Source organism: Triturus cristatus, chromosome 5_2 (assembly GCF_964204655.1).
Source record: "Triturus cristatus chromosome 5_2, aTriCri1.1, whole genome shotgun sequence".
Lineage (NCBI taxonomy): Eukaryota > Metazoa > Chordata > Amphibia > Caudata > Salamandridae > Triturus > Triturus cristatus.
The window spans coordinates 1,089,051,533-1,089,075,521 of NC_140588.1; the positions used below are offsets into that span (position 1 = coordinate 1,089,051,533).

The 23,989-nt window shown below is 47.0% G+C and overlaps 1 protein-coding gene across 2 annotated transcripts in view; it reads left to right on the forward strand.

The window, feature by feature from the left end:
- Nucleotides 1–514: 514 nt before the first annotated feature.
- The window catches only part of NONO (non-POU domain containing octamer binding), a 28,925-nt gene continuing 5,450 nt past the window's right edge, over nucleotides 515–23,989 (forward strand). For both annotated transcript variants that reach the window (XM_085608439.1, XM_085608438.1), the window contains exons 1-10: nucleotides 515–762; nucleotides 1,792–1,957; nucleotides 2,261–2,454; nucleotides 7,367–7,668; nucleotides 7,778–7,873; nucleotides 13,508–13,704; nucleotides 13,780–13,864; nucleotides 14,038–14,140; nucleotides 14,310–14,417; nucleotides 16,775–16,814. In XM_085608439.1, coding sequence (XP_085464565.1) covers nucleotides 1,792–1,957; nucleotides 2,261–2,454; nucleotides 7,367–7,668; nucleotides 7,778–7,873; nucleotides 13,508–13,704; nucleotides 13,780–13,864; nucleotides 14,038–14,140; nucleotides 14,310–14,417; nucleotides 16,775–16,814 — 1,291 coding nt within the window. In that variant the 5' untranslated portion in view covers nucleotides 515–762. The remainder of the gene's footprint in view (nucleotides 763–1,791; nucleotides 1,958–2,260; nucleotides 2,455–7,366; nucleotides 7,669–7,777; nucleotides 7,874–13,507; nucleotides 13,705–13,779; nucleotides 13,865–14,037; nucleotides 14,141–14,309; nucleotides 14,418–16,774; nucleotides 16,815–23,989) is intronic.

Consider the following 23,989-nt stretch of genomic DNA (forward strand, 5'->3'; position numbering starts at 1 on the left):
CAAGGATGGGATGGCCTGTCTGGCATGGAGCAGTACCCAAATACCAAGAATGTGCAATAAAATGGCATAGAGCAATACCACAACCCCCAGAAGGATCAATAATATATTTCTGCCCCACCCCCAGGGGCAGTTAGGTTTCGACCCAATTGGGAAGGTTGCCCCAAATCTGCTGGGGAGGCTATGGCAGATGCTGAAACAAAGCTCGGTCAGTGGCGCATTTACTGCACAGTCTGCGCGTGCGCACAGCGAGCGCCGAACCGACGTTTCCAGATCGCCTTTCTCTCCTATGCCTGGCGGTACTACAACCTAGCTTGATTGGAAAGAATCAAAATGTCGGCCCATGTCCTTCCCCCTTCCCGTCACCAAGATCTTAGGTAGCCAATCACCAGTTGCCGGACAACCGGAAATACCACCTATTTAGATCGACGAATCGCTTGTCAAATAATAATCTTAGTTCTCAGTTACAGGCAGCAGCAGAGCTCCAATAGGCTGCAAGCGTGGGGCGTGACCCGTTGATGATAAAGGCGGGGCTGGGGCACGCGAGGTTTGGTTGTGCGCGCGCTCTTTCTCTCGCTAGCCCCGTGCAGAGGCCGCTGAGGAAACTCGACGTCCAAGGCCCGGCTTCCCCCGCTCCCTTCCCGAACCATCGTTCCTCCCCCCGTGCGACACCGAACTCCGCACCCCCTCATTCCACCCCGTCCTCTCCCCGAGCAGCGCCCGGAAACCGACTCGCCGTGGGGAGAGCACCGCAGAGCCGCTAAGGTAAGCGCCGCTGGGGTCTCCAGGCCACGAGCGGAGCGCAGGCCCGGGGCTGCCGAGTGCAGTCGGAGTGAGCGTGGGGCCTGTGAGAGCGTGGTCCGTGTGTATGGGCTTGGTGTGGGGGGGTCTTCCCAGGTAGACGGTGGAGAGCGGCCGGGTCCACTCTCCAGGCCCCCCACCCTGGCGAGTGTTTGCTGCGTGGGATGCTTTCCCATCCCCAAGTGGCGATGCCGTTTTAGGGGCACGAGGTGGATAGATTACTCCTCGGCCTGGGGGCTTTCAGTTCCCCGGGTCCTTTTGTGGATCCGCCGAGGTGGGGAGGGTCGGAATTTTTCCCGCGGGCCTCTCCCAGCTACCGTGTATTCTGGGCTTCGCTGGATTATTTCTAGTGGGTGATGGCCCGGGGCCCTATAAAGTAGTTCCGGTCCCAGGGCCGTTAGTGAGACTGGTGTGAGGGCTGATTGCCACTCAAGGTGTTGGGGGGAGGAGACTCGAGCAGCAGTGCAAGTGTGGTGGTCCAGGGCGCTAAGGCTTGTCCAAGGCGTAGGAGGGTCGGGGAATGATTTAGGCCCTTGAACCTAACGTCGTTGCATGGGCACTGGCCCCTCTGTGGGGGGGCGTGGTGCTCCAGGGTGCTGTGGTGAGCCGAGATTTGTTCAAGGCGTGGGGTGATGTGCGAGGGCTCTGGCAGTACCTCGGATCCGGTGGTAGTATGAGACTTTAGGGGAGAGTGTAGCTGTGAAGGTCGAGGGTGCTGTGGTGAGCCGAGATTTGTTCAAGGCGTGGGGTGATGGGCCAGGGCCCTGGCAGTACCTTGGATCCTGTGGTAGTATCTGCCCCTGAATGGGAGTGTGTAGTTGTGATGGTCCAGGGTGCTAGCGGCTTGCGTACTCAGGGGAATGTTGATAATCCAGGCCTCCCCTAGGGTTGTCTTAAGAGGCGGAAGAGCAGTGGGACCTGGGTTTAAGCGGGAGTATTGTCCGGTGCTTACTCTGGCGGTAAGTTCTAAGCAAGTCTTCAACTCTTTTCTAGATGATGCAGGGCAATCGTGGCTACAACAGGATGGAGCAGCAAAACCACGCTCCCAGAAGGCATCCTCAGTACCAGATGAACCCCTACCCGCAGCACTACATTATGGAGGACGAGCCGTTGTCTCCCACCAACGGAGAGGAAGAGGAGGAGCCCGTCCCGAGCGTCAGTAAGTCTTGGGCAAAGGCATCGGGTGTTTGGCTTCCACCACCTGTAAGTGCTTGCTGTGTTCGCTTCTAAGTTCACATCTGGTCTTTTTTTTCTCCCAATTTTATCTCGCTTTTTTCATCCGCAAGCCACCTGCTGACCTAATCAGTGGTTTCATATGAGCACACGTGCTTTAATGTCTCACTACGTTATGACTGTGAAAGTGAGCATTTTCTTACAGACCTGCTGGCAATTTGTCCCCCTGCTTGTTGTGATAAGTTTTAGCCTAAAGTCCCCAACAAACCTGTTTTTCTTCTGTCCGTAGATGATGGTCTCACTATCGACTTGACCAACTTCCGGAAGCCTGGAGAAAAGACATACACTCAGCGCAGTCGTCTCTTTGTGGGGAATCTGCCCCAGGACATCACCGAGGAAGAGCTGAGGAAGCTGTTCGAGAAGTATGGAAAGCCTGGCGAGGTCTTCATCCACAAGGACAAAGGCTTCGGATTTATCCGCCTGGTGAGTGACTAGCAGAGGGCACTGGTGGGCCCTTCGAAGTGCACACTGCTTTAAATGGCACTTGTACGGGTTACTGTGCTCCGGGGAGCCGAGGACACTGGTGCACCCGTAGAAGTGCGTGCTGTTTCAAACGTTACACCTCATAAAGTCTGCTCTTTCGTTGCCCATGAGTGGTGTTTTCTATTGTCCATTTCCGTGCTAGATTACTAAATGCGTTGAAGTGAGTACGTTTGGTCAGCTGGGAAGTTTTTGGTCAGCGTGGTCTTAGACTTGCCAAATTGCTGTTTTAAGTGCCCGTATAGCACGTTGATAGCCTTTTGATTTCATGAATGTGTTGATGGGCACTAAGGAGTTCAGGTGGTCCATGTGTTTGTGGCATTTTTGGCAAAACGGCTTTACAGCGTTTTACCAATATCCAGATGGATTAAGGCTTGGTAGGGACGCTACGGTTGACATTTAATTCATCTTAGCAGGTCTAGAGTAAAGACTGTTAATTAACTCGGACTACGAGCCGACAACCTCTGCATCTATCCAAAAAAGCATTTCCAAAGCCAACCGACCTCAGCAATGGCTTTTTCAATGTATTTCAGCATTGCATAGTCATGATGGTGTTACCCAGGCAGATGCAACACCCAAGTGCCCACCTCGTTCCTCCTTTGTGTAACCATGGGCATACATGATCAAGGCTTCCCCAAAAATGTATTTCCTAGAGTAACACGGTCATTGGAAAGACATTTAACTAACATGGTCAATACAATGGCACTCCTAATCTTAAACGGCGGCACTGCCCCTCTCCTTCAGATCTTGTCCCTCCCCTTTGTTCAACGAGAACGATGGATTCAGTGAGCGGTTTCCCTATTGGTGGGCTGAAGCCCACACAGTATATACAACCTGTCTTGAAGAGACAGCACAAGTTGTCTAGCCGAGCACTTGACAAGGGTTGTTACTGGTAGTGTGGTCCATAAGGATGGATGATCGGTGTTCTCCAGATAGTGGACGTAATATTGAATGCGTACCCGTGGTTTAGGTCCAGACGCAACGTGGCGCCTTTACCAATACGGCGTAGACATTAATATTTAGTGCTTCCCGAGAACTCGGATGCATGGCAGTTATGATGACATTTCTTCCGGGATCTGGTCTGATTACTGTTTTAGAAAGCTAAGCGATTGCGATCTCACTGGGACCTTTTTTTTTTTGATATTTCTGGTCTGACTTAGCATTGTAGCTTTCTGCTGTAAACATTTATCTTGTACGAAGCCCGTCCGAACAGCCAGGTAGTTAGTTGAACACCCCATGTATTTTATTTATATATATATATATATATATGTGGTTACTTTACTCCAGAGGTCTTCAAAATATTTAGCTTTGGGGGGCTCAGCGCAACAGTTTGAAGTCAGGCCCCCCTCAAACTTTATGGCAAGGACAGGAAAAGCTAGAGGAGCAGGGCCAAGCACAGAGGTTTGAGCATGTGACACCATTTCAGGGGTACTTTTTCTGCAGCTCATAACCCACAGTAATGTGAAACTTATAAAAGAGTGCTTGAAACATAAACAGAAATTGACAAACACTACTGCCCATAGTTGGGGGGAGTTGTGAGCCCCTCACACACCGGGCCCCAGTACAACACCAAATGCTTCACTAACGATATATACTTTCCTTGGTAGCAGGCGGTCACATGTACCTTTCACCCCTTTCCCCACTGTGCCTGGCCATCACTCCAGTCTTGACACAGGCTCTCTATACCTTTTAGAAAAAATAGCTCCCACACGGTCTCCCTTCTGCAGCAAGGGTTCCCTATGCACTAATGCTAGCAAGGAATGAGCCCTGATGTCTCTTTTGCAAAGACACCCATGTGCCACCCATGAAACGAATCCTTGATGCAAAGTAATTCAAGGCAGCATGTAGTGAGATTTTCTGTTACTTTGGGAAACTATCAAATGCAAATCTGGACTTCCTTTGGATAGTAAATCCCAAAAAACACTTTGCATCAGGTTTGCATCCCGAAAGTAACACAAACCTGTTGCAAAGCATTAGTAAATCTTGTCCCTACAGTGGCGCTGCGCAGCCTTGTATTACTTTTGAGTACAATATAGTGGAAATTGTGATTTGCACTGGATTGTTCATACCAATACACTTTGCGTTACTTTTTTTTTTTAAACAAACCTAACACAAACTTTACAGTCTTTCTAAATCTGAGCCTAAATCATTGCTGCAGCCTGTCTTAAAAGCTGTGTAGTAAAATTTTAACTGCCAAAAACGGGGACCATGTAGCATTATAAAACAAAATCACTATTCCCCACTGCACCATGCAGGATTTAATTCTGACTCTATCTCGCACACAGACATCTGCAGAAATTGCATTAACCAACTGAGATTTCATCCTTTGAGTGCCTTTCCCACTAATTTGTGTATTTTAAATGCAGTTAATGTAAAGTTGAGAAACATTTAAAACCGGCTACTGAATATTTTTTTGTTCTTTGTAGGTCTGTAATTGACCCTGGCAACACACCGACTGACCTCTGCCCCTGCCCCATGCCAATTAAAATCAGTTACCGTGCTTTTTTTTATAGCCCTTAGCCTGCGTGTAAATCAAGATAGCCTTGAAACGGGACAATTAAATGAATAAGTTCGCGCTTACAGGCCATCTTCATTTACACTTCTTTTCTGAGACATTTGCGCCCCCCTGAGAATGCAGTCACGGACCCCCAGGGGGGCACGCCCCACAGTTGGAAGACGTTTGCTTTACTCCCTTGTCTGAATCGTGTATGAAAGTGGGGTTGAAACCACATTTTGTTCCAGGAAACAAGTGCTGTGTAAGCAGAACTGGCAAATGCAAAAAAGAACTATTGATGGACAGAATGCAGAAAAATGTCATACATTCACCCTAGTACAGCGATCTGGGCCTAAACCATGTTTTTTTTGCTCACCGTGCCATTCCAGTTTGGACCCAGCCATATGCAAATCAGTCTTGACCCTGTGCCCAATGGGAACAGTCCAGCCCGAACTGCCAGGCCCTCCCTGGACTGGAAACAAGCATCCTAGGACTGGTTTCGGGGTTTCACACCTTCAGCCAGGATAGCTTGATTCCAGTGGCATGGAGAGCACATGACCCACATCTGGGCATACCTGTCCCATTGGGGTGACAAACGCAAAAAGAACTATTGATGGACAGAATGCTGAACTGTCATACATTCACCCCAGTACAGATATCTGGGCAGAACTGGCTGCCTGCATGAGTCGATCTACTGCTAAAACTGACCTTTTGGGTGTTTACTATCGGGGCCTCTGCAGTGGACCACTTACAAAAATAAATCGTGGGAAGTAAGCGCTTGACTTCTGCTGTCCGACTCCAAGCAAACCCACCCAGTGGTAAGCATAATTCCGCCATCTTCCAGCCAGAGGCCGCATCTGTCAGGGTGGGTGCCTGCCGAGAAGCCCTATGCCATGGTCCCATGTCAGCGGAGGCGGTGCTTGAAAGCGACAGCCAAACTCCTGCCAGCACTGCACAACTTCAGCAGTGCAATCCAGGGCCTTGTATGTGAGAGGCTGAGTTTTGCCGTGGACACCTTGCCTGTTGATTACTTTTGGTACGGATAGTTTGCCTCATTATACATGGCCCATCAAGTTGCATACACCTGTTGGCAGTGGGAATGCAGTAGTAAGCGGTGTTTATTGCACTGTTTTGTATCAATGGAGGAAAGCATCGATACTTTTTTCTTTTATAGTTTCCATTAGGTAGCAAACAATCTGCAGGTACGGTTCTTACAATCGCTATGCTAGTTGTACACAGTATCGGAAAACATTGCAAACACATGAAATAGCTTCAGTTTCCTCAGTGTTATACCTCATCACAATCCAATACAGGAGGTGTACATATGTACCCTCTTTATGCATTCCATTTGCCCCACACTCTTCCCAATTTCTTTGGACACCTCTGTGTGTATGTAGTTTTTTCAGCCGCCATGACCATATCCCTACACAACTCGAGCAGAGTTGGCGCATGCGCCGCCCCCACTTCTGCGCTAGATTCCGCTTAGCTATTATCATTCCCGGCATTGACTATCAGCGTGGGTAAGATGTCGACTCCCATATGTTCAGAAGGCAACGTTTAGGATCAAGCAGGACTTGTTTCTCGCCAGCCTCTAATAGTATCAACCACTGCCGTCCAGTAAGGCGTAAGCAGTGGGCATTCCCACAGTGATAAAATGTACCTACTTCGCCACATTGATGCAGACAGTGCAGGTCAGATTCTTCCAATCTTATGCAATGTCACCCGTGTGTAATGGGTCCTATATAGTATTTTCAGTGGTACCAACCGCAGTCTAGAGGAGACTGCCACCTCTCTAGGCGACTCAGTTGCGACCTGCCAGTGAGTCATCCATATCCACGATCTGTCTGCCATACCCTCCGGAGTCGTACGAGGGGGTCCGTCTGATTATTAATTTTTCTGTAGGTAAGAGGTTGGCTTTTTGTCTAAGTAGTCAGTTAACAGTGTTCTCTAATGGGGATGATTCAGGGAGTGTTTCTGCTGCCGAAAGGGCTGCATCTATTGCTTCTTTAATCTGCATATACCAAAACTGTTCACAAGGAGTCATTTCGTAGTGTTCCTGCAGGTGTGCAAAGCTAACTACTTTCCTGTCTTTCCAGAGGTCGAAAGCACTAATATTTAGTGATGCGGATCTTTGGTCTAATAGTCAAAATCAAGATCTTCTGCAGTTTAAATGGGCAGTGGCCACCACACCAGACATGAGCCTCTAGTGGACTGCACCAGGACTTCACCTCTATTTGCCACATGCTTATTTACTTAATCTGTCAAATAATTTGGTTGAATTTGTATTCGTGTCCCGTTGCTCACACTACTAAACGCCTCAGAATAACTTAGTCGTTCTAACGAAATGGTTCTTGCTTTCAGGAAACCCGCACCCTGGCTGAGATAGCGAAGGTTGAGCTGGATAATCTGCCATTGCGTGGCAAACAGCTTCGTGTTCGCTTTGCCTGCCACAGCGCAGCTCTTCAGGTCCGCAACCTGCCCCCGTTTGTATCAAACGAGCTCCTGGAGGAAGCCTTCTCCATGTTTGGTTTGGTGGAGAGAGCTGTGGTCATCGTGGATGACCGAGGGAGGCCCACTGGGAAAGGCATCATTGAGTTCTCTGGGAAGCCAGCTGCCAGGAAAGCCTTGGACAGATGCTGCGATGGTTCTCTCCTCCTAACAACGTGAGTTTGATTTCATATCGAAGGTGTCGTTCAGGGGGGACATAGTGGGATTGAAATGAAGGCGTCCGGAATGTCTAAAATAGGTCATTGCCATTTCCTCTTGCTGCAGGTTTCCTCGTCCAGTCACAGTTGAGCCAATGGAGCAGTATGACAACGAGGAGGGATTACCAGAGAAGCTCATCCCCAAAAACCAGATGTTTCACAAGTGAGTGGTCTTTTTGATTTGTCGTGGCGCCTTCATGAAAAGCCAAATGGTTGGCCTTGGTTCTGTTAGTGTTTTTGTACTCGGTGGCTTCCAGTGTTCATCCAAATTGATTGAGCAGCACGGCATGTTGTGATAGTATATGGAGTGCTCAATTCCAGGGTAATGGCGTAATGCTGACTTCTCAAGCTAGATTTCTGATGCACTTTGACTTTGTCCCCCGGGTCCCTGCCAATCCGCTTCCCAGGGCTTGTGATCTTTCCCAAAACTGTACTTTGTACAATGTGACTTGTTTTGGCATAGTTTTTGTAAAATTATATTTGTGTGAGAGCTGACAGACCCATACCATTATAACAAAAATTGGCAAAATTGTTGTTGGTCTCAAAGCACACAGTAGTTCCTTGCACTGAACAAAACTTCTTAGTGTGCCAATATGCTCCTTATGAAAGTCTAGATCTCCATGCCAGCAATATTACCTGGATCACCAGAGGCGTGGGAATTGGGGAGCTGTAAAGCATAGCCTGTAGATGACAACCAAGAGGAGAGCTCCAGGCTGTAGGCTTGGTCTGAACAGCTCCAGGACAGCTTGAAACGTCGCTGTTCCAACAACCTCGGTAGTGGGGAGGGTCTCTCGTTTCCGCTTCAGTTTAGGTCTCGCCTGGCGTAGGCTGCGCAATCTCGCTGGCGAGATTTGATGATTTAGGGTAGATTTCACTAGTGGGGTTTAAGCCCCGCCCCTCTTTTCCATTGGCTGGCGTCCCTGTTTATTCTAAACGGTGGCCAGCCATTAGAAAAGAGCTTCCAGTGACGTACTCTTTTAGAGCCGTCCCAGTTGGACTGGCTCGCTTTCCTTACGTTTGTGGTAAAAGGTTTCTTATCTCTATGGGGCCAAACACATGGCCCCATAAAGATGAGAACTTTTAGCAGGTGAGGCCTGGTATTTTCACCACCGCGTGCACATCTTCTGTCCCTCCCCTTTTGTGTAATGTATCGAAACACATAAAAACAAAGCAAATGCGATTGTCTAGGTGCTGGCCATGGTGTTGTGGTGGTTCGTTTTTCTCTCAATTCTGGCCAATTCGTTAGTTGTTTTTGTAGACGTTCAGCTACTTTTTGTTGAGTGCCACCTATAAAACTGGAGGTGATTTGCTGCGGGACTGGCCCCTTTACTGGAAATGGTTCGCTGAGTTGTGTTGCCGGTTGTTGGGTGTGGGTCTGTTGCGTTTCCTCGGCTCAGCCTGGACACCGTATTGCTACTGCCCAGCATTTCAGTCTCATCCTCAGCCTGATATAAAGTACGCTGTGGTCTATGGGAGGGGCTGTTTGAGAAGATTCCTAGACTACAGTGCTGCGTCCGCTGTCCTGTGCCCTAAGGTGTTAGGACCCGGGGAGCTGCATTGTCCACTCCCCTCCCTGCCAGGGGGCTCAGGTGTCTCGAAGGAGGCTGCTGGCTCTCCTGGTAACAGCCTCCGCCAGGCTGCGTGACATGGTTTCGAGAGACGGTGGCGTCAGGTGTTCTGAAGGCAATGGTGCAAGGCGAGACCTATTGCATTTTTAATGCTGGTTTTAGATTAGCGCTGCGACACTACTTGTGAGTATCCGTGCACTATATAAATACCTCCATTTCAGTTGGCACCTCGGGCCATGTCAGTACCTTGTAAAAGGTACCACAGGTACCATGGGCACTGACTAGGGAAGGCCTCTATGGGCTGCCGCACATATTGTGCCACCCTCACCCTGTACCTTAACACACACATACTGCCCCCTGAAAAGACCAGCTTTTGGTGGGTTCCCTGACTGGTAAACAGCAGTCTGCCACCGCAAGACCGGTTTCTGGACCCTGGGGTGGGAGCCTTCACTCCCTAGTCTGGGCCCAGAAACAGCCATACATGGGCGGAGGTGTTAACTCTGTGCCCCCTCCAACCTCCTTTCCTAGGTCAGTAAGAGTCATCTGTGGCAGGGGCGCTTCAAAGGCCATGCCGCCTATGTAATGCACCCCTCCTGCTATCGGGAGCAGGCCCCCCCCCCTCCTGTCTCCCCTCCTTTTTGGCAGGACAGGCAGGAAAAATTAGCACAGGCCAGGTGTGCCCACCTCTGCCAACCCCACCCCTCAAGTGCGGAAGGCGAGGCGAAGCCCACTCTTGCAGATGGCAGGCACTCTTCAATCTGTGTTGGGCATTGTGTCCACTCCCCCACGTGTAGTCACCCTAAGGTCATTTGCCCACTGGCTACCGATCTCTAGACCCCTAAATACAGTATTTAGGAGGCATCCCTGAACCCATAAGGCATATTCTCGCAACCCTCGAAGGATGATACTCGCAGCAGAGGAGACTACAGAGAAGAACTGACTTGGCCCATCTGCAGTTTCCAAAGATCCTGCGCCAAGAGTCTCCTTATCCTGCAGCCAGCAACCTCCATAATTCAGGGAGAACTGACTACCTTCAACAAAGACCATCTCCTGTGAACAGCTCTGGTTAAAAGAATCTCCAAAGAAAGACTGAGCCTGCTGCATTCAAGAAACCAGATTCCTGGAAACACCATTACCCCGTTGCCTACAGCCTGAGTCTGAGTGCCCACTAGTCCCAGTGTTCTCACCGGTTTTTGCCTTGACCTCTCTTCAGTTACCCCATCCCTTTTACCACTTCAAATGTTTCCTGGTTATATTTTGTGTGCTCCTAGGTTATACAGCCCTTATTTTAACTGTATAACCTTCGAATCCTAAGATTTTAGGCTTTCTCCCATTTTATTAATTTCTCCAGTAATTGGGTGTGGCCTTTTTTAGGTTGTTGCAAAAGAGCTATAGCCAATTCCCAAGATATTACGTTGGACGTGAAGTCTGCCCATTGATTGGCTCCACTGTCAATACTTTGCTTGGATTTAACCTTTTTAACTCTATGTATTTTATTGCCTGTCTTGTTTTGGCCCTTTCCTAGAGCATAGCCTCTCTACTTGTCTTTCCACTGTTCACTTTCAGGGAACTTTTTTCTGAAGCCCTCCACAATTGTTTTCTCTGGCTGCCCCCCTTCTGCACTTCCTTTGTTCTCCCCTATCTTCACGTTGCACATCATTGGGAGTCAGTTGTTCGCCTACCTCCTGGTTCTTCCCTCTATTTGCAGCTTTTTAACTTGATAGTCCATCTGTGCCTTGTTACTGAACACTTGCAGCGCATTTTTAATTCTAGCTTTTGAGCTAGAACTTACCAATCTTGTGTCTGCCCTTTTGACTCCGTAAATAACGGAAAGCATGGCGCACCTCATTCTAGTGCATTTGAACATCAGGGGTATGACCTGACGGCACCCTTTTTGTCTTGCCTGAGCCAGTGCATGCGCTGCCCTGGCGAGACATTTAGTAACTGTTTTCAAAGTGCTACCTACAGGCTTTCGCAGACATCCAGCTTGCTGTTACTCGCACGTGCGACGTGCACAGCTGCCATCTGGCCTTACAGCGCGTGAATCCCTGCCCTTCTCCCACTCCCTCCACGTCGGCTTCATTTTCCTTTCACTTTCGCGGCTGCGTGTCCATTGCTTGTCACACTAGTTTTCTCTCCACTTGTTGCCTTTCCACGTAATTAGCAAGTGCCCCTTGGCTTTTATTCCTCGAGAGCCCCCTCCTGGTTTTCAATGCATTTTTTTAACTTTTCACTGATATTTAATTCCGCACTCTCGCCGCGTTTTCCGAACCATCGACAAGTTCCCAACCTTTGTATAATTTGTTCAACACACCACCTTTCCCACTCCCTGCAGCTCTTTGCTCCAAACCCGAGTTGGGGTCCTCCCTGCACTTCTCCCAACCTCTTCTTCCCCGTCACTTTTGCTCTGTTACAATCTGTTTATTTACCTTGCCCCATTTTCTTTCCTATATCCTTTCCTGTTTTTCGCGCCTGCCTCGTCCGTCTATTTTTCTGGCATGCTGCGTGGTAGTTGCGACTCCCTCACTAACCCCTTTGTTCGTTTCCAAGTAGTAACTGAAAGGGCGAGTTGTATGGGCCCGCAGCGTGGCCTCAACCTTCAAATCAACCAGTCTGTCCATCCCTTACAGCCACGTGCTGATTTGGCCATTATTAATTTTAAGTGACAGTGCCTGAAGAGAGCGCTGAACATGCTCCCCCTGGGAGCCCTATTGGCGCAGTGAAAGCCGATACATACAGTTTAATGTCACCCAACACCCAAACAAAGACATTTCACATTCTTGGTGATGCTTTTCCTGTCACAATACTGAACAGTAAGTACCTTTAATGTTTTTAATTTATTTGCTTTCTTGTTTGTACTTCTGCCTTCCCTTGTGTTTTTTTTTTAGTTCTCTAAATGGCTGTTCGCACAGTACGTGCTTCAGAGGGGGCATTGACTATTTTAGTCAGTTATTTCTGCTTTCAAGTTGCGCTCAATGTTTGTTGTATAAAGTGCCCTAGGCAGTGCTAGGCTGCTTGGAGGCACACAGCCGGAAAGACTATTGTGGCATTGTAGCGGACTATGCGTGTTCCTGTACTCCGCTTCCTTCTTAAAACATGTCTTGTGCTGCATGGTATGGTAGCACTGTACATATGTTTAACAGTACTTCGTCTGCCACAGTGGTGCAATTTGAATTTCATTTGGCTACAAGTAGCAGAGCGCAGCTTTCTTGTCGGGTATTTTCTGATCCAGCTTTTCAGGTTGTCTGGGCTACTTTCCCAGTAAGACGTCGTGTGTTTCAACATTTAATCACGTAGTGTTTGGCATTGCTTCTGGATTGCCCCTTACAATTGATGCCTTTGGCAGAATTTGAATAACTTCTCCTGTCTTTTTCTATTTTTAGCAAATGTATATAAAATCGGTTAAGTGATTGCTCAGCATTGTGCTTGGTCCTGATAGTGAAAAGCCCACTCATAATTTGTGAGTTAACCGTGCAATGCTTCTTTAGACAGAATACAGTAAACCTATTATCATTGTAGGGAATTAAAAAGCATAGTTTCTGGTCCCATGTTTATTTTCTGATTTGGTGGTATGGGTATGTGCCAAGTTTGTTAAAAATGTGGGTTTTTTCTGTGTTGCTGATGCTGGTTTGTATGGCGGCTCCACGACAAAGTATGCAATGGTACAGGTGCTTGTCTTTGTGGAGATGCAGACATGTTTTCATCCCATGCAGTCCAGGTCAGCAGCTCTAGGGCAGCAAATGTTTCAATGTCTTTGAGACCACCGCTGTAGTGGTCTCCCACACAGGGGCCTATGTTACGCCACTGCTCCCACCTCTGAATGACATGGCAAATCGTGGATCAGTGCTTCCTGAAATGTCTGTTTCATTTTTTTAGTTCTTCTATGGAATGCAGGGTGGAATAACAAGCATTGGCATAGCCAATAGATCTCGCCTTTGGGACCTTATAAGTGTTTAGCCATGCAACAGTTTGTTCTTGCACCAAGGATATTGTGCTGCATATCTAAATACTTACAAGGTTTCAAAAGCGAGACCTATTGGCTATGCCAATGCTTGTTTGATGCCGTATGTCCTGACTGTACAGCATGCCAAAAGCAGTTTGCAATACCAGTTGGTCCCACAGGCTTTTTGCTTTGTCATTGCTTGTCAACACCAGTGATTATGTGAACTGTAAGCCCTTGGTTCAGCCTTTAGCTTAAAAGAACACTTGTCTCTACTGATGCTTTGCAGGGAGCGGGAGCAACCTCCTCGCTTTGCCCAGCCTGGCTCATTTGAGTATGAGTATGCAATGCGATGGAAAGCACTGATTGAAATGGAAAAGCAGCAGCAAGAGCAGGTGGACAGGAACATCAAGGAGGCACGAGAGAAGATGGAGATAGAAATGGAGGCTGCTCGTCACGAACACCAAGTCATGCTGATCCGTCAAGGTTAGTGCTTGCTGTAGTTTTATCTTTGAGCTATGAGACTGGATTTCATCCCTTTAACATGCATTTTATTTACAGATCTGATGAGGCGTGAGGAGGAACTAAGGCGAATGGAGGAGCATCACAATGCAGAAATGCAGAAGCGCAAACAGTATGAGCTCAGGTGGGATATCTTTATCGCACATACAGGGTAGAAGATCCTGGGCGCCTCCATGGTTTAAATAAACTGAGTGGAACACATCTAAAATACCCTTTTTTAGCCTCATAATGGCCCTTTAATCTCCCCAAGATGTTAAACATTTCCTTCAGTAATTATGTATATATGCATATTTGTAGAATTGAGGAAGAGCGCAGACGACGCGAAGACGAAGCAAGGAGACAGCAAGAGGAAATGATCAGGCGTCAGCAAGAAGGTTTCAAGGCTAGCTTCGCTAACTCGGTAAGGGTGAATACTGCTATGCTTGGCTCTTCCATAATTCTGTAGTTTTGTGCACTTGGGCTTGGTTCTCAGAACAATCTATTTTTTGTGAAACACCCAATCACATGTGTATAGTTCCAGAGCACTTGTATAGACTTCTTTCATCATACCCATGTTTGTTTCCTTGCAGGAGTCTGGCTATGCAAGCGCCCAAAGCGCCCTAGGAGGTGGAAGCATGCATTCAATGCAAGGCCATGCACTTGGCACAGATATCCCTAGAAGCAGTTCAGGATGGGAGGTTTGTTCTGAAGTAGTCTCAATTTTGCTCTGTATTGCTACCAGTATATAGCTTGTGATTTCTAATTTTATTAGATGGCCAAGATTGTATTGAAGCACAGTCGGTGTGTGAGCATCTATTAGTAAAGAACACTTGCGTTATTTCCCAGTCATTGCAAGACTGACAATGAAGCCGAGTATTCAACACTGTTAAAGGTTTAGGAACCTTTCTGGATATTTTTTTTTAGAGGCCAGCCCTGTTTAACTGAGGTAATACCAAATTCCCTTCCACCGGGCGCCTCATAGGTCACCAAAGCGAAGACATGGCAACCCCTTGCATGCAATATGTTAGTCACCCCAACAGCCCTAAGGCAGGGTGCATTTTATCAAAGGCCACTTGAATTATGTGGCATGGTAAAGTAAATTATGTGAAAAGAGAACTCCAGCGATCTGATTACATTTGTGGACTTATGTACATGAGCTGATGTCACCCTGTGGTTGTCAAGTTGATTCTTGAGTACTTGTACTAGGAACTGGTCATTAAGAGTTCCCCAGCTACATGACTACTATGAGCTTCAAATTTTGCAACAGTCACTCTAGCAGCATGTTTAAATAAATTATATGGAAAGCACCGCACAAATTGGGCTTAAGGGTTAGGGGAACCGAGGATGGTTAGGGGTACCTAGAATATGTTGGTTATTTTACAAAATGTTTTTAAGAGCTGAAAAACATAGGGGAGAGTACACTTTGGTCTGTATGTAAAAATCCAGGCTAAATCTGATACACAACCTCGGCATACACGACTGAAATCACATGTACCCAACAATTTATTGGGCAGTATACACCTTGTTGTTGCAGTCACAGGCCAATCCTTCCTGGATAGATAATTTTCCTTCTGAGGGTCCCTGCAACTCCCATCAGCACTCCAGGGTTCAGCCAGCTTGGGTGCCACTCTGCATCATGTCTTAGTCCTTGGTGCTGCACGGCAGTGGTGGTAGCGGCTTGAAGGTGTTGGCTGACCACCTTGCCCCAGCAGGCTTCTTAAACTCATGTTCTGTGCTGCTAACAGGAGGCCTGTCAACTGGCCCTTGCAGTCTCTTGGCCAGACTGGGCTCTGGACACCACTCCTCCTTTGAGCAGGACATGACTCGCAGATTCGCTAGTCGCCAAGTGTACTCCTCGACAGTGCAGCCTCTTTGCTGGTTCCTCTGTGCAGCAGGGCAGTCCACCGTTGGTCCTTCCGCATGCAGTCTTAAGCAAACACCCTCGATTTGATGGCTTTTAGCCAATGGGCTACCAGGTTTTCTTCTGATGACTTCCTGGGAGGTTGCTGTCTGGCTATCCCAGGATGCAACATTCTCCCCACTCCCAAGATGGCAAGACCCTGTGGTGTTGACAACTGGCTTCTCTCCTGTTCCCAGTGCAGTGGAAAAGCTCCTTTCCCAAGCGTTACCCATTTGCCTTTCAATGGCACTTATTCTTTTGATATCGAGCAGTATCTACCTTGGAGTCCCATTCAAAATCTACTGTTCATTACTCTGCTATAGTGAATCTGGTGGATATGTTAATCTATTAGGAATTTGTATTCAATCTGCATGAAAGCTCACACTTGTGCGCAATTTTAGGCGTTGTCATACGGCCTTCTCAAATCCCGAGACTGTGCTTAGTGTAGGAACAGGCCTTTAACTTGGAAAAACGTCACAACCTCTTCAAATTGCAGATAGCAAATACTGAATAAAAATCTACATAATGTCAGCAGTTAATCAGAACCGTCATTCTTTCTTCCCTTCTCTTCCTTTCCCCCTCTTCTGCCTGACTTTCTTTCTTTATCATGTGTCTGCAATATAAGTGGAACACTGTCTTGGGAGTCAAATGCATACACCTTGCTTTTGAAAACTTCTGCTAACCTGGTTACAGACTTTGTTTGCCCTTGTTAAAAAAATAAAATATTTTGAAAGTCCCTTGTTTAATCAAAGTGATATAGAACACTTTTTACTTTGTTTCCTTTCTCTATGTAACTGCCACGGTCCTGGTGTTCACACTGATTGCTCTTCCTTTTAGCTTAGTGGGTATTGTGCAGTTAATTCAGTCTTTGTATCAATACCATGTCTGGGTTTCGTTACCAGGTGTGCTAATTATTTCTGGATTCCTAGCTACCTTATTTTTTTTTTTTGTCCAATGTTGCCTGCGCTTGTAACCTAGGATATTTCATGTCCAGTTCACTCTTGGGGTTGGAAAGCCTAGTCTCTAGCTCTAGTACTGTTAAAGGAAATTAAGTAGTTTTGTAGCCGAGTAAATCTTTTGGGTTGGGTACTTGAACGTTACAAGATTAGAAGCTCTGTATATTTGAATGTGTTAACTTGAATCTTTGTGTTTCAGAGGGAGCAAGAGATGAGAATGGGACAGATGGCAATGGGAGGTAAGAATGGCTTCTGTTATGGATGGTGTTAAAATATGTAGTAACTTCGGAATTCAGTGAGGGATACAATTGTGCCATTTCTCATTTTCTGTTACACCATCACAAGCTCATGGCTATGTTCTGGCCTATATTCTCTATAGTGCTTGCTGAAGCTGAGCTTTAGAAGATAAACCACCTTTTCCAGTTTTGACCCAACTGAATCCTTACCATTCAGTCCCCATGTTTTCAATAATGACTTTAAACGGATGGATGCCTGACCTGGCCAGACATTGATGTCAGCCCTTTTAAACAGTTCATCTTGGAAGGTTCCCGTTCATGTTGGTGGACGTTTTGCCATACATTAGGAGGCTGTTTTAGAGTGGCCTTTATTTGTGAACTATTAATTTTCTTCATAGCTGCAAGCAAAGGTGACAGTTACCTAAATATTTGCTTGCCTAATCAAGTAATCGGTTGCTAGATGATTGGGGTGTTGCCTTAGAAGGTCCAACATTCAAGATTAGCTTGGTGATTATGCTGATATTCGTAGCATGTGTTGGCTGCAGATACACATACTATGCATACTCCAGGAATACACAATTGTCAAGCCGATCTACTAAGCAGAACACAGCTACAGGCACACAAGTGCTACAAACCTACTTCCAACAGTGGGGACTCGTTCTATTTCTTCGCCGCTGCACACAAAATGCCAACTTTTAATCCAGTCTCCACACCCACAATCCAAGGGCAATGCACTGTAGATGAATTGCATATGCTTTTCCACCTCTCCCACTCATACCATATGTAACACTGACAAACCTTGTTAATGAAACTCGTAGCTCCAACGTGGGCACCCCAGCCCTGGTACACAATTCTGCATGTATGCAATTACATCTAGCAGCTATCGCTGCTTACCTACAAAATAGGAAGCAACAATCTGGTTTTGATGATTTTTATTGTCCAATATAAGTCAGATGTCACTCTTTTCACGAATTGCTGCTTGGAAAATTAGGTTTATTTTTCTTACTAGAGTTAGAGGTTAAGATTGGCATCTAAATCTGCTGTACTACAACGTGTGATTGTCTGTTTTGGCACAATATTGCACGTTTCGTAGAAAAATGCCAAAGAGGATATGTTGCAGGCAAGGGGAATATTGGATGGGTGAGATGACACCTTAAGTTGATTGGAGGTGTTGTGGAAAGATAGAGAAGGTACCTGTTCAGAAATTAAGATTTTGGGCAGTATGAACCCATGCATTATGCCCCACGTGGTGGCTGCTTGGAAACTTTCCCTGGGTGTCCTTTCCTTTGGATGCTTACCAGATGTTTTCAAACTTTTTTTTGAGCACCCCATCTCAAATGTTTTGAAATCGGAGCCGCCCCCTAAAACTTTATGGTATGACTTATGGGAGGGGCAATGTACCTCATGCCACATTAAATGTGAGACATATGAATACATGAGAGAACCTTAGGCTAGCGCTACTGTTGGGGGTCTTGTGCACCCCTCACACTCCTGGACCCCAATGCCACTGCACCTTCTGCACTAATGATGGCGTCAGGCTACCCCTTTGGCCTCTTTCTCCCCTTCCCCACCAAGGCTGGCCATCACTCTGATCTTGAAACACTTCATGAAATGTGAGCTCATGTGTTGCCCTGCTCCTTTGCGCAAGGGTGCTCTTAGCTCCAACCATGCCTCAGTTGTAAAGTAAAACTGTCCTAATCTGTTCCAGATCCGTCTTCCCTAGCAGCTACCCAGTGCATCTGCCAGGCGAAGATAGATGCTGCTCCTTCTCCCAGCTGACAGCTAAGATCTGAACCATCCTACTGCTCCTCAGAGCAGCACAGTCACTAACTGTTCAGGAAGGACCTGGATGTTCAAACAATAGGAACAGGCATTGTGATCCCACATCCGGACCCCACAGCACCTCTAGACTATCACGGGTGAAGCAGCCACGCTATACAAACCCTGATTGCTGCAGTAGACTTCACAATCCTGGGCTCCAGTGCCACTGCACATGCCTCACTAATGAGAACTAATGCCTTGTGAAGCAGCCAGGATCCTGCCCATTGTTAACCCCCTCCCCGTCTACCTTAAACCTCAGGCGACAAGTGTATCCTACATCATTGTGTTCCTTGGTCCACTTCAATGCCCAAAGCAAAAAGCAACAGTTCACTGGGCCTTAATGCAAACCGATAATGGTGATAAAGCAGCTATAATAGTATAGTTGCACTTAAAACAAGCATTTACAATGCAATAGGTCTCGCAATGACATTATTTTGAGCTATTGACGTTGTAAATGGCGGCCTTTAAAAAATTAAACATTGTTTAGTTTCCAAAAGTAACACCTATTGCATAGCGCGGTGTCTGTGAAGATGGCACTGCGCTTATTATTGTAAAGTGTGGGGGGGGGGCAGAGCCTCGTGGTGACTCACTGGAGAGTGCCTTAAGTGCTGCTGAAATTTCCGCGAAAATGGATCATGTTTCAAATAAAATGAAACACACTAGTAGTTATATTTATTTTGATTACTGAATGTTTTGGAAGCAAGCTGATTAACCAGCACTAAGCAACTTCGTGGAATAGAGAGCATCGCTACTGGGACAAAATGGGATTATGTATCGCAGAATGAACAGCATCTTTCTTGAACATGGAAGCGTTAAGTAGGAACGTCTCTACCGAAGCATCTAAAAGTAATGGTGCCAAACTTTTAGAAAATATATCTAATCAGGATTCTGCCAAATGTAGGGTGCCCCCCAATTTCTCCATTCCCATGTTCTTTTTCAGTCTTTAACGCCACCAGTCAGTGGAACCCAAGAAGCCAAATTTCAGAAGAAATCACTAGTTAACATTGTTTTGAAGTGTAATTTTAGAACAAGAGTTCCACTCAACCTTCCAAAGGCGAATGAATGTAAAAATTGTTAAAATATACAAAAGCACACCCGTAGGAAACAACAAAACTATTCCGGCTACAAGCATGCCATAATAGACGTTTAAAATATGTAACTTGCCGTGAGAACCTTATTACAGATTAGAAAAATCACTACCAGCTGGGGTGGAGACTACTGTTGCCCTCGGATTGCCACCCAGGAGATTCAGTATCTCTGCAGGCATGGCAGGGGAGAAGGGCACAACAAAGGAGCCTCCCCGATCAGTGCAGCTGATTTAAAGGTGCGGGCAAATACAAGCGCTGATTAGGACGTTTTTAGAACTAAAGCAAAGCCACAGGGTGGAGTACACTAACTGCGTAGCCAATTAAAAACTGCAATGGATACTAAACTAACCATGTCCGTCACTGGGAAAGCAAGCTGTTGGAAACAGCGTGGTGAAATTGGCCCCCGCAGCCAATCAATGAAAGCACTGAGTCTTGTGCTCGGTTTACAATTGTATCTCAACTCCAGTGAAGATGTTTGCTACAACCGGCACTCATGAGGAATAAAAATAAGCGGTCGGAAACGGTGTGAAAGCAGCCCACGCGGCCAATCGATAAAATAAACCAGCGCAGTACCAATCAAAGAAAGCACTGTAAGCCTTGCGCTCGGTTTACAGTTGTATCCAAACTACTCCAGTAAAGATATGTTCGCTGCAACCGGCACTCGTGAAGAGAAACACGCTGTTAGAAACATGAGCCGGGATTACACGCCTCCTAAAGAGGAGTGGTGCACGAAAGCCGGAAGGCAGACGATCCAGTCCGGATGGGCCGGATGAAAAGGAGACAACAAAACCTCGTCTCCAATGGCAGCCCACCATTTAGCATAAACTGTGATGCCAGCCAATGAAAATGAGGGGCGGGGCTTCAAGTCCCCTTCTGAAATGGCCTCATTCACAATGTCTCGCAGGCAAGACCTAAAAGCTACATTTCTCAACACCTTCAATGAGATGACCTGAAGTTGCCAAGTGGTCTGTATTTGTGAATCAAGATTATAGCCCCCACTTCTTAGCCATCTTTGACACGATCCATGGCTTTTTCTTTGTTCCACTCGGGGCCCTGAATATGGCCCTTTTGACCACCTGAAAACATCGCATGTAAACCGGTCAAAGCTAGCCGGGTGTATGTAAGCCAAGGTTTTTTGAATTTTACTAAAACTGTTCCCATACACTTTGTTTAAAACAATGAAGTGCTTTAATTTAACCTCTTGTGTGCGCATGACGGAACCACGCCGTCATGAGCCACGGGCGGCATGTGCGCATGACGGCGTGGTTCCGTCATGCTGCGGCCGCTCCTCCCACGCGGCACTGATTCCCCACCTGTGCGGGCGGAGTCGTGACAGAACCACGCTGTCATGAGCACTGCTCGCCCGTGACTCATGACGGCGTGGTTCTGTCACGAGCATGGCGGTGCCGTGCTCACCCCGCACCTCCCCCAGCGCCGCGGCGAAAGGGTTAAGGTGTCATGTGAATTAGCGAGATTAAAAACCTTACTTTTTGAGAGACTCGAAGGGTGCTGTGTTTTGGAATGTCTGTTTAATGGACTTATAAAAAATGTCTGCACTGGGTACAGTCTAGCTCTCCAGTATAGGATCTTTCACAGATTAACATGCTTGAATCATTCCTAGTTGACGAAGTGAGTCCCATGGTAAAGCTGTATGTAACACTATCATAGGCTACACTGACTATGAGCAGTCAGTTTAAAAAGACCTAAACATAACCATTTGGGCAACCGCACTCTAGAACACTAGAGGCTGAGTCCCTCAGACTTGCTTTACACAACATGCAGTAGAAAATCTGAGTTGTGCTCAGTTTTCTTCTAGTGTTTGGAACCTTCTCATATCGCCCATGTCTGAAGTATAAAAAGGCCTCTTTAGATCCTGCAGAAAAAAGGCTGCATGTTGGCACAAGGTAAAGGAGAGTAAAATATTCTGCGCTTTTTTTCTCCAAAACCTTGAAGGACAATTGAGGTGCACAATCTACTAGGGCTGGGCAACGTCTGCATTCTTCCTGACAGTTGATGATTCGAGCCCTACCAACAGCAATTTCGCCGACATAGTGTACCACTGTCTCATCAATTGAACAGTCTACAATGAGCACAAATACAACCTCAGTTGACAATATTAATCTGACCGACTACTGCGTCGACATCCCCGGTGACGGGCAGTTCATCTAAACCAAGACCAGACACCTTGCCTTTTGCCATTGCTCAGATCGCAACAGTCTACAATGATAAATATCTGAAGCAACTTTGAGACCTGAACTGACTACTCCTCCAGGTCCAATAGGTGACTGAGAGGAGAAACCTTGATTGGCAGTGGTGGAGTCGGATGATGGGCATTTTGGGTCCGCTCGCATGAAGTACCAGGATGAGGACTATTGGGAAGTTAGTTCAGGATCTGTAGGCTATGCTGCAGGATTCCTGGAAAAGATTCCCTAAACCTCCACAGGAGCATCCAATAGTTCACCCTCAGCCTACCTCTGGTTATTGCGCAAACCATTCCTCCCCATTAGGCCTGCCTCCAATATAGCCGCCTCACTAAGGGAAGACCCATGGTCCTCAGATGACAGTAAGGCAAGATTCCGGACCCTTGACATCCACAAGGTAATTGGGATGATTGTTATCCCCACTTTGTCGCCCCCACCAGTGCAGCCTGTAGTCTCTTCCCCAAGAGGACGTCGGGGCTCTTAATTGAATGGCCAGTGCTGCGAGGGGGGAGGGGGTCACCTGCCAATTTGTTAAGCAGTCTGACCAGAAAGCCAGTCCGAGCCACCTCCATTGTCTGGGAGGAAGGCATTAATTGAGAAACCTCGCTTCTGAGGCTGCTGTTCTGCATTGTATTGATAAAAAAAAAATACAGGGCTCCAGAGGTCTCCTGCTTGCCTTGCAGGACATCTCAAACCCGATTGTGATTTTGCAAGCGATGCAACGTCTCTCCAGAAATCCTGCTGCACCCATCTATACACCACCAGACATAGAAGGAAGGCGCTTGGGCGATATAGGCACTGTTCATGTGACCATTTCTGTCTGAGTTGCTACGATCGGCAGATGTGGTCAGATATCGGCACACATTGGCCTGGTTCCAGACGCTAAAGTCTTAAACAAGCAAAATCTTGCAAGAAGACTAGTGTACCTCTTCAGAAATAATATACTGCACAGTGGACATCGCCTCTGCTTTAGTCAACTAGCAGTGGCAGTTGCTGGGGTTGCTGAAAGCTGAATCCTTCTGGCTAGAAGTACAGTCCAATATCTTGGATATGGCCTATAATGGGGGGCGGGGGGACTTATTTGGAAAGTACATAGATATGCTCTGTTGGCCTCAAACTGACACAGCCAGATCCCTCTGCACCAGTCCGTTCTAAAAGTTGCCATTTCGGGGGCTTGTAGAAGGGGGATTTGCAACCTCCAGTGGAGGATACCAGTGTTCCCACCAGCAGTTCCAGTCCTTCCGTTCCCTATACAGACCTGCTTTTCGTCAACTGTACTGTCGCCTGCCCAGTGGCTTTTACAAAACGAGGCCCTGCAGAAAGCTTCCCCCGCCTATGGTCATACCCTGGATATTTAGCCGAAAGACCACCAATCGCTTCTCCAAGGGAGTGCAAAGCTACAAAAGCTTCGTTTCAGACTGGGTCTCGCAGTGAATCATCCCAAATCCTCCACTGTTCAAAGACCATATTTCTAGAAGCCAACCTGGATACAAACCAAGGTTTTGGCTCAATGTCCAGAAGTCTGTTTCATGCTGTACAAGTTGCTACTGGGCATGAACTCTTCCTCAGTCGGCCTGATCCCGCTGGTGCGTCTAAATGAGGCCATTACAAGAGGAGCTGTAAGCACAATAGATCAATCGGAAGGGTTGTGCTGCGATATGGAAGTGTGCTAACATGTTTGTGCAACACAACTGCCAGGAATCGGCACTGTGATGCAGCTGTAGGACAGGCGATGTCGACTTAATGTGTTCCAATAAGGTGATCCTCTGCAACTATAGTTGATTAGTAGGCTTATACAGATATAGATCATTGTTGTATGCTGCATGACTGTTTTATCACTGAGTATTTACTCCGTTATGTCTATATAGACATATAACCATGTATTACTGTTATCCACCGACCTCCTTGTACTTACATTAGTTAAATCACTTACAATAACTGCTATTGATTCAAGCATGTGAATCCATGAAAGATCCAATCCGGGAGATCAAAATAAGTAACCTTCAACTGCAGTTCTCTCCAGTATTGCTTTCTTCCGTAGTCACATGCGACCCACCCTCTCCTGAGG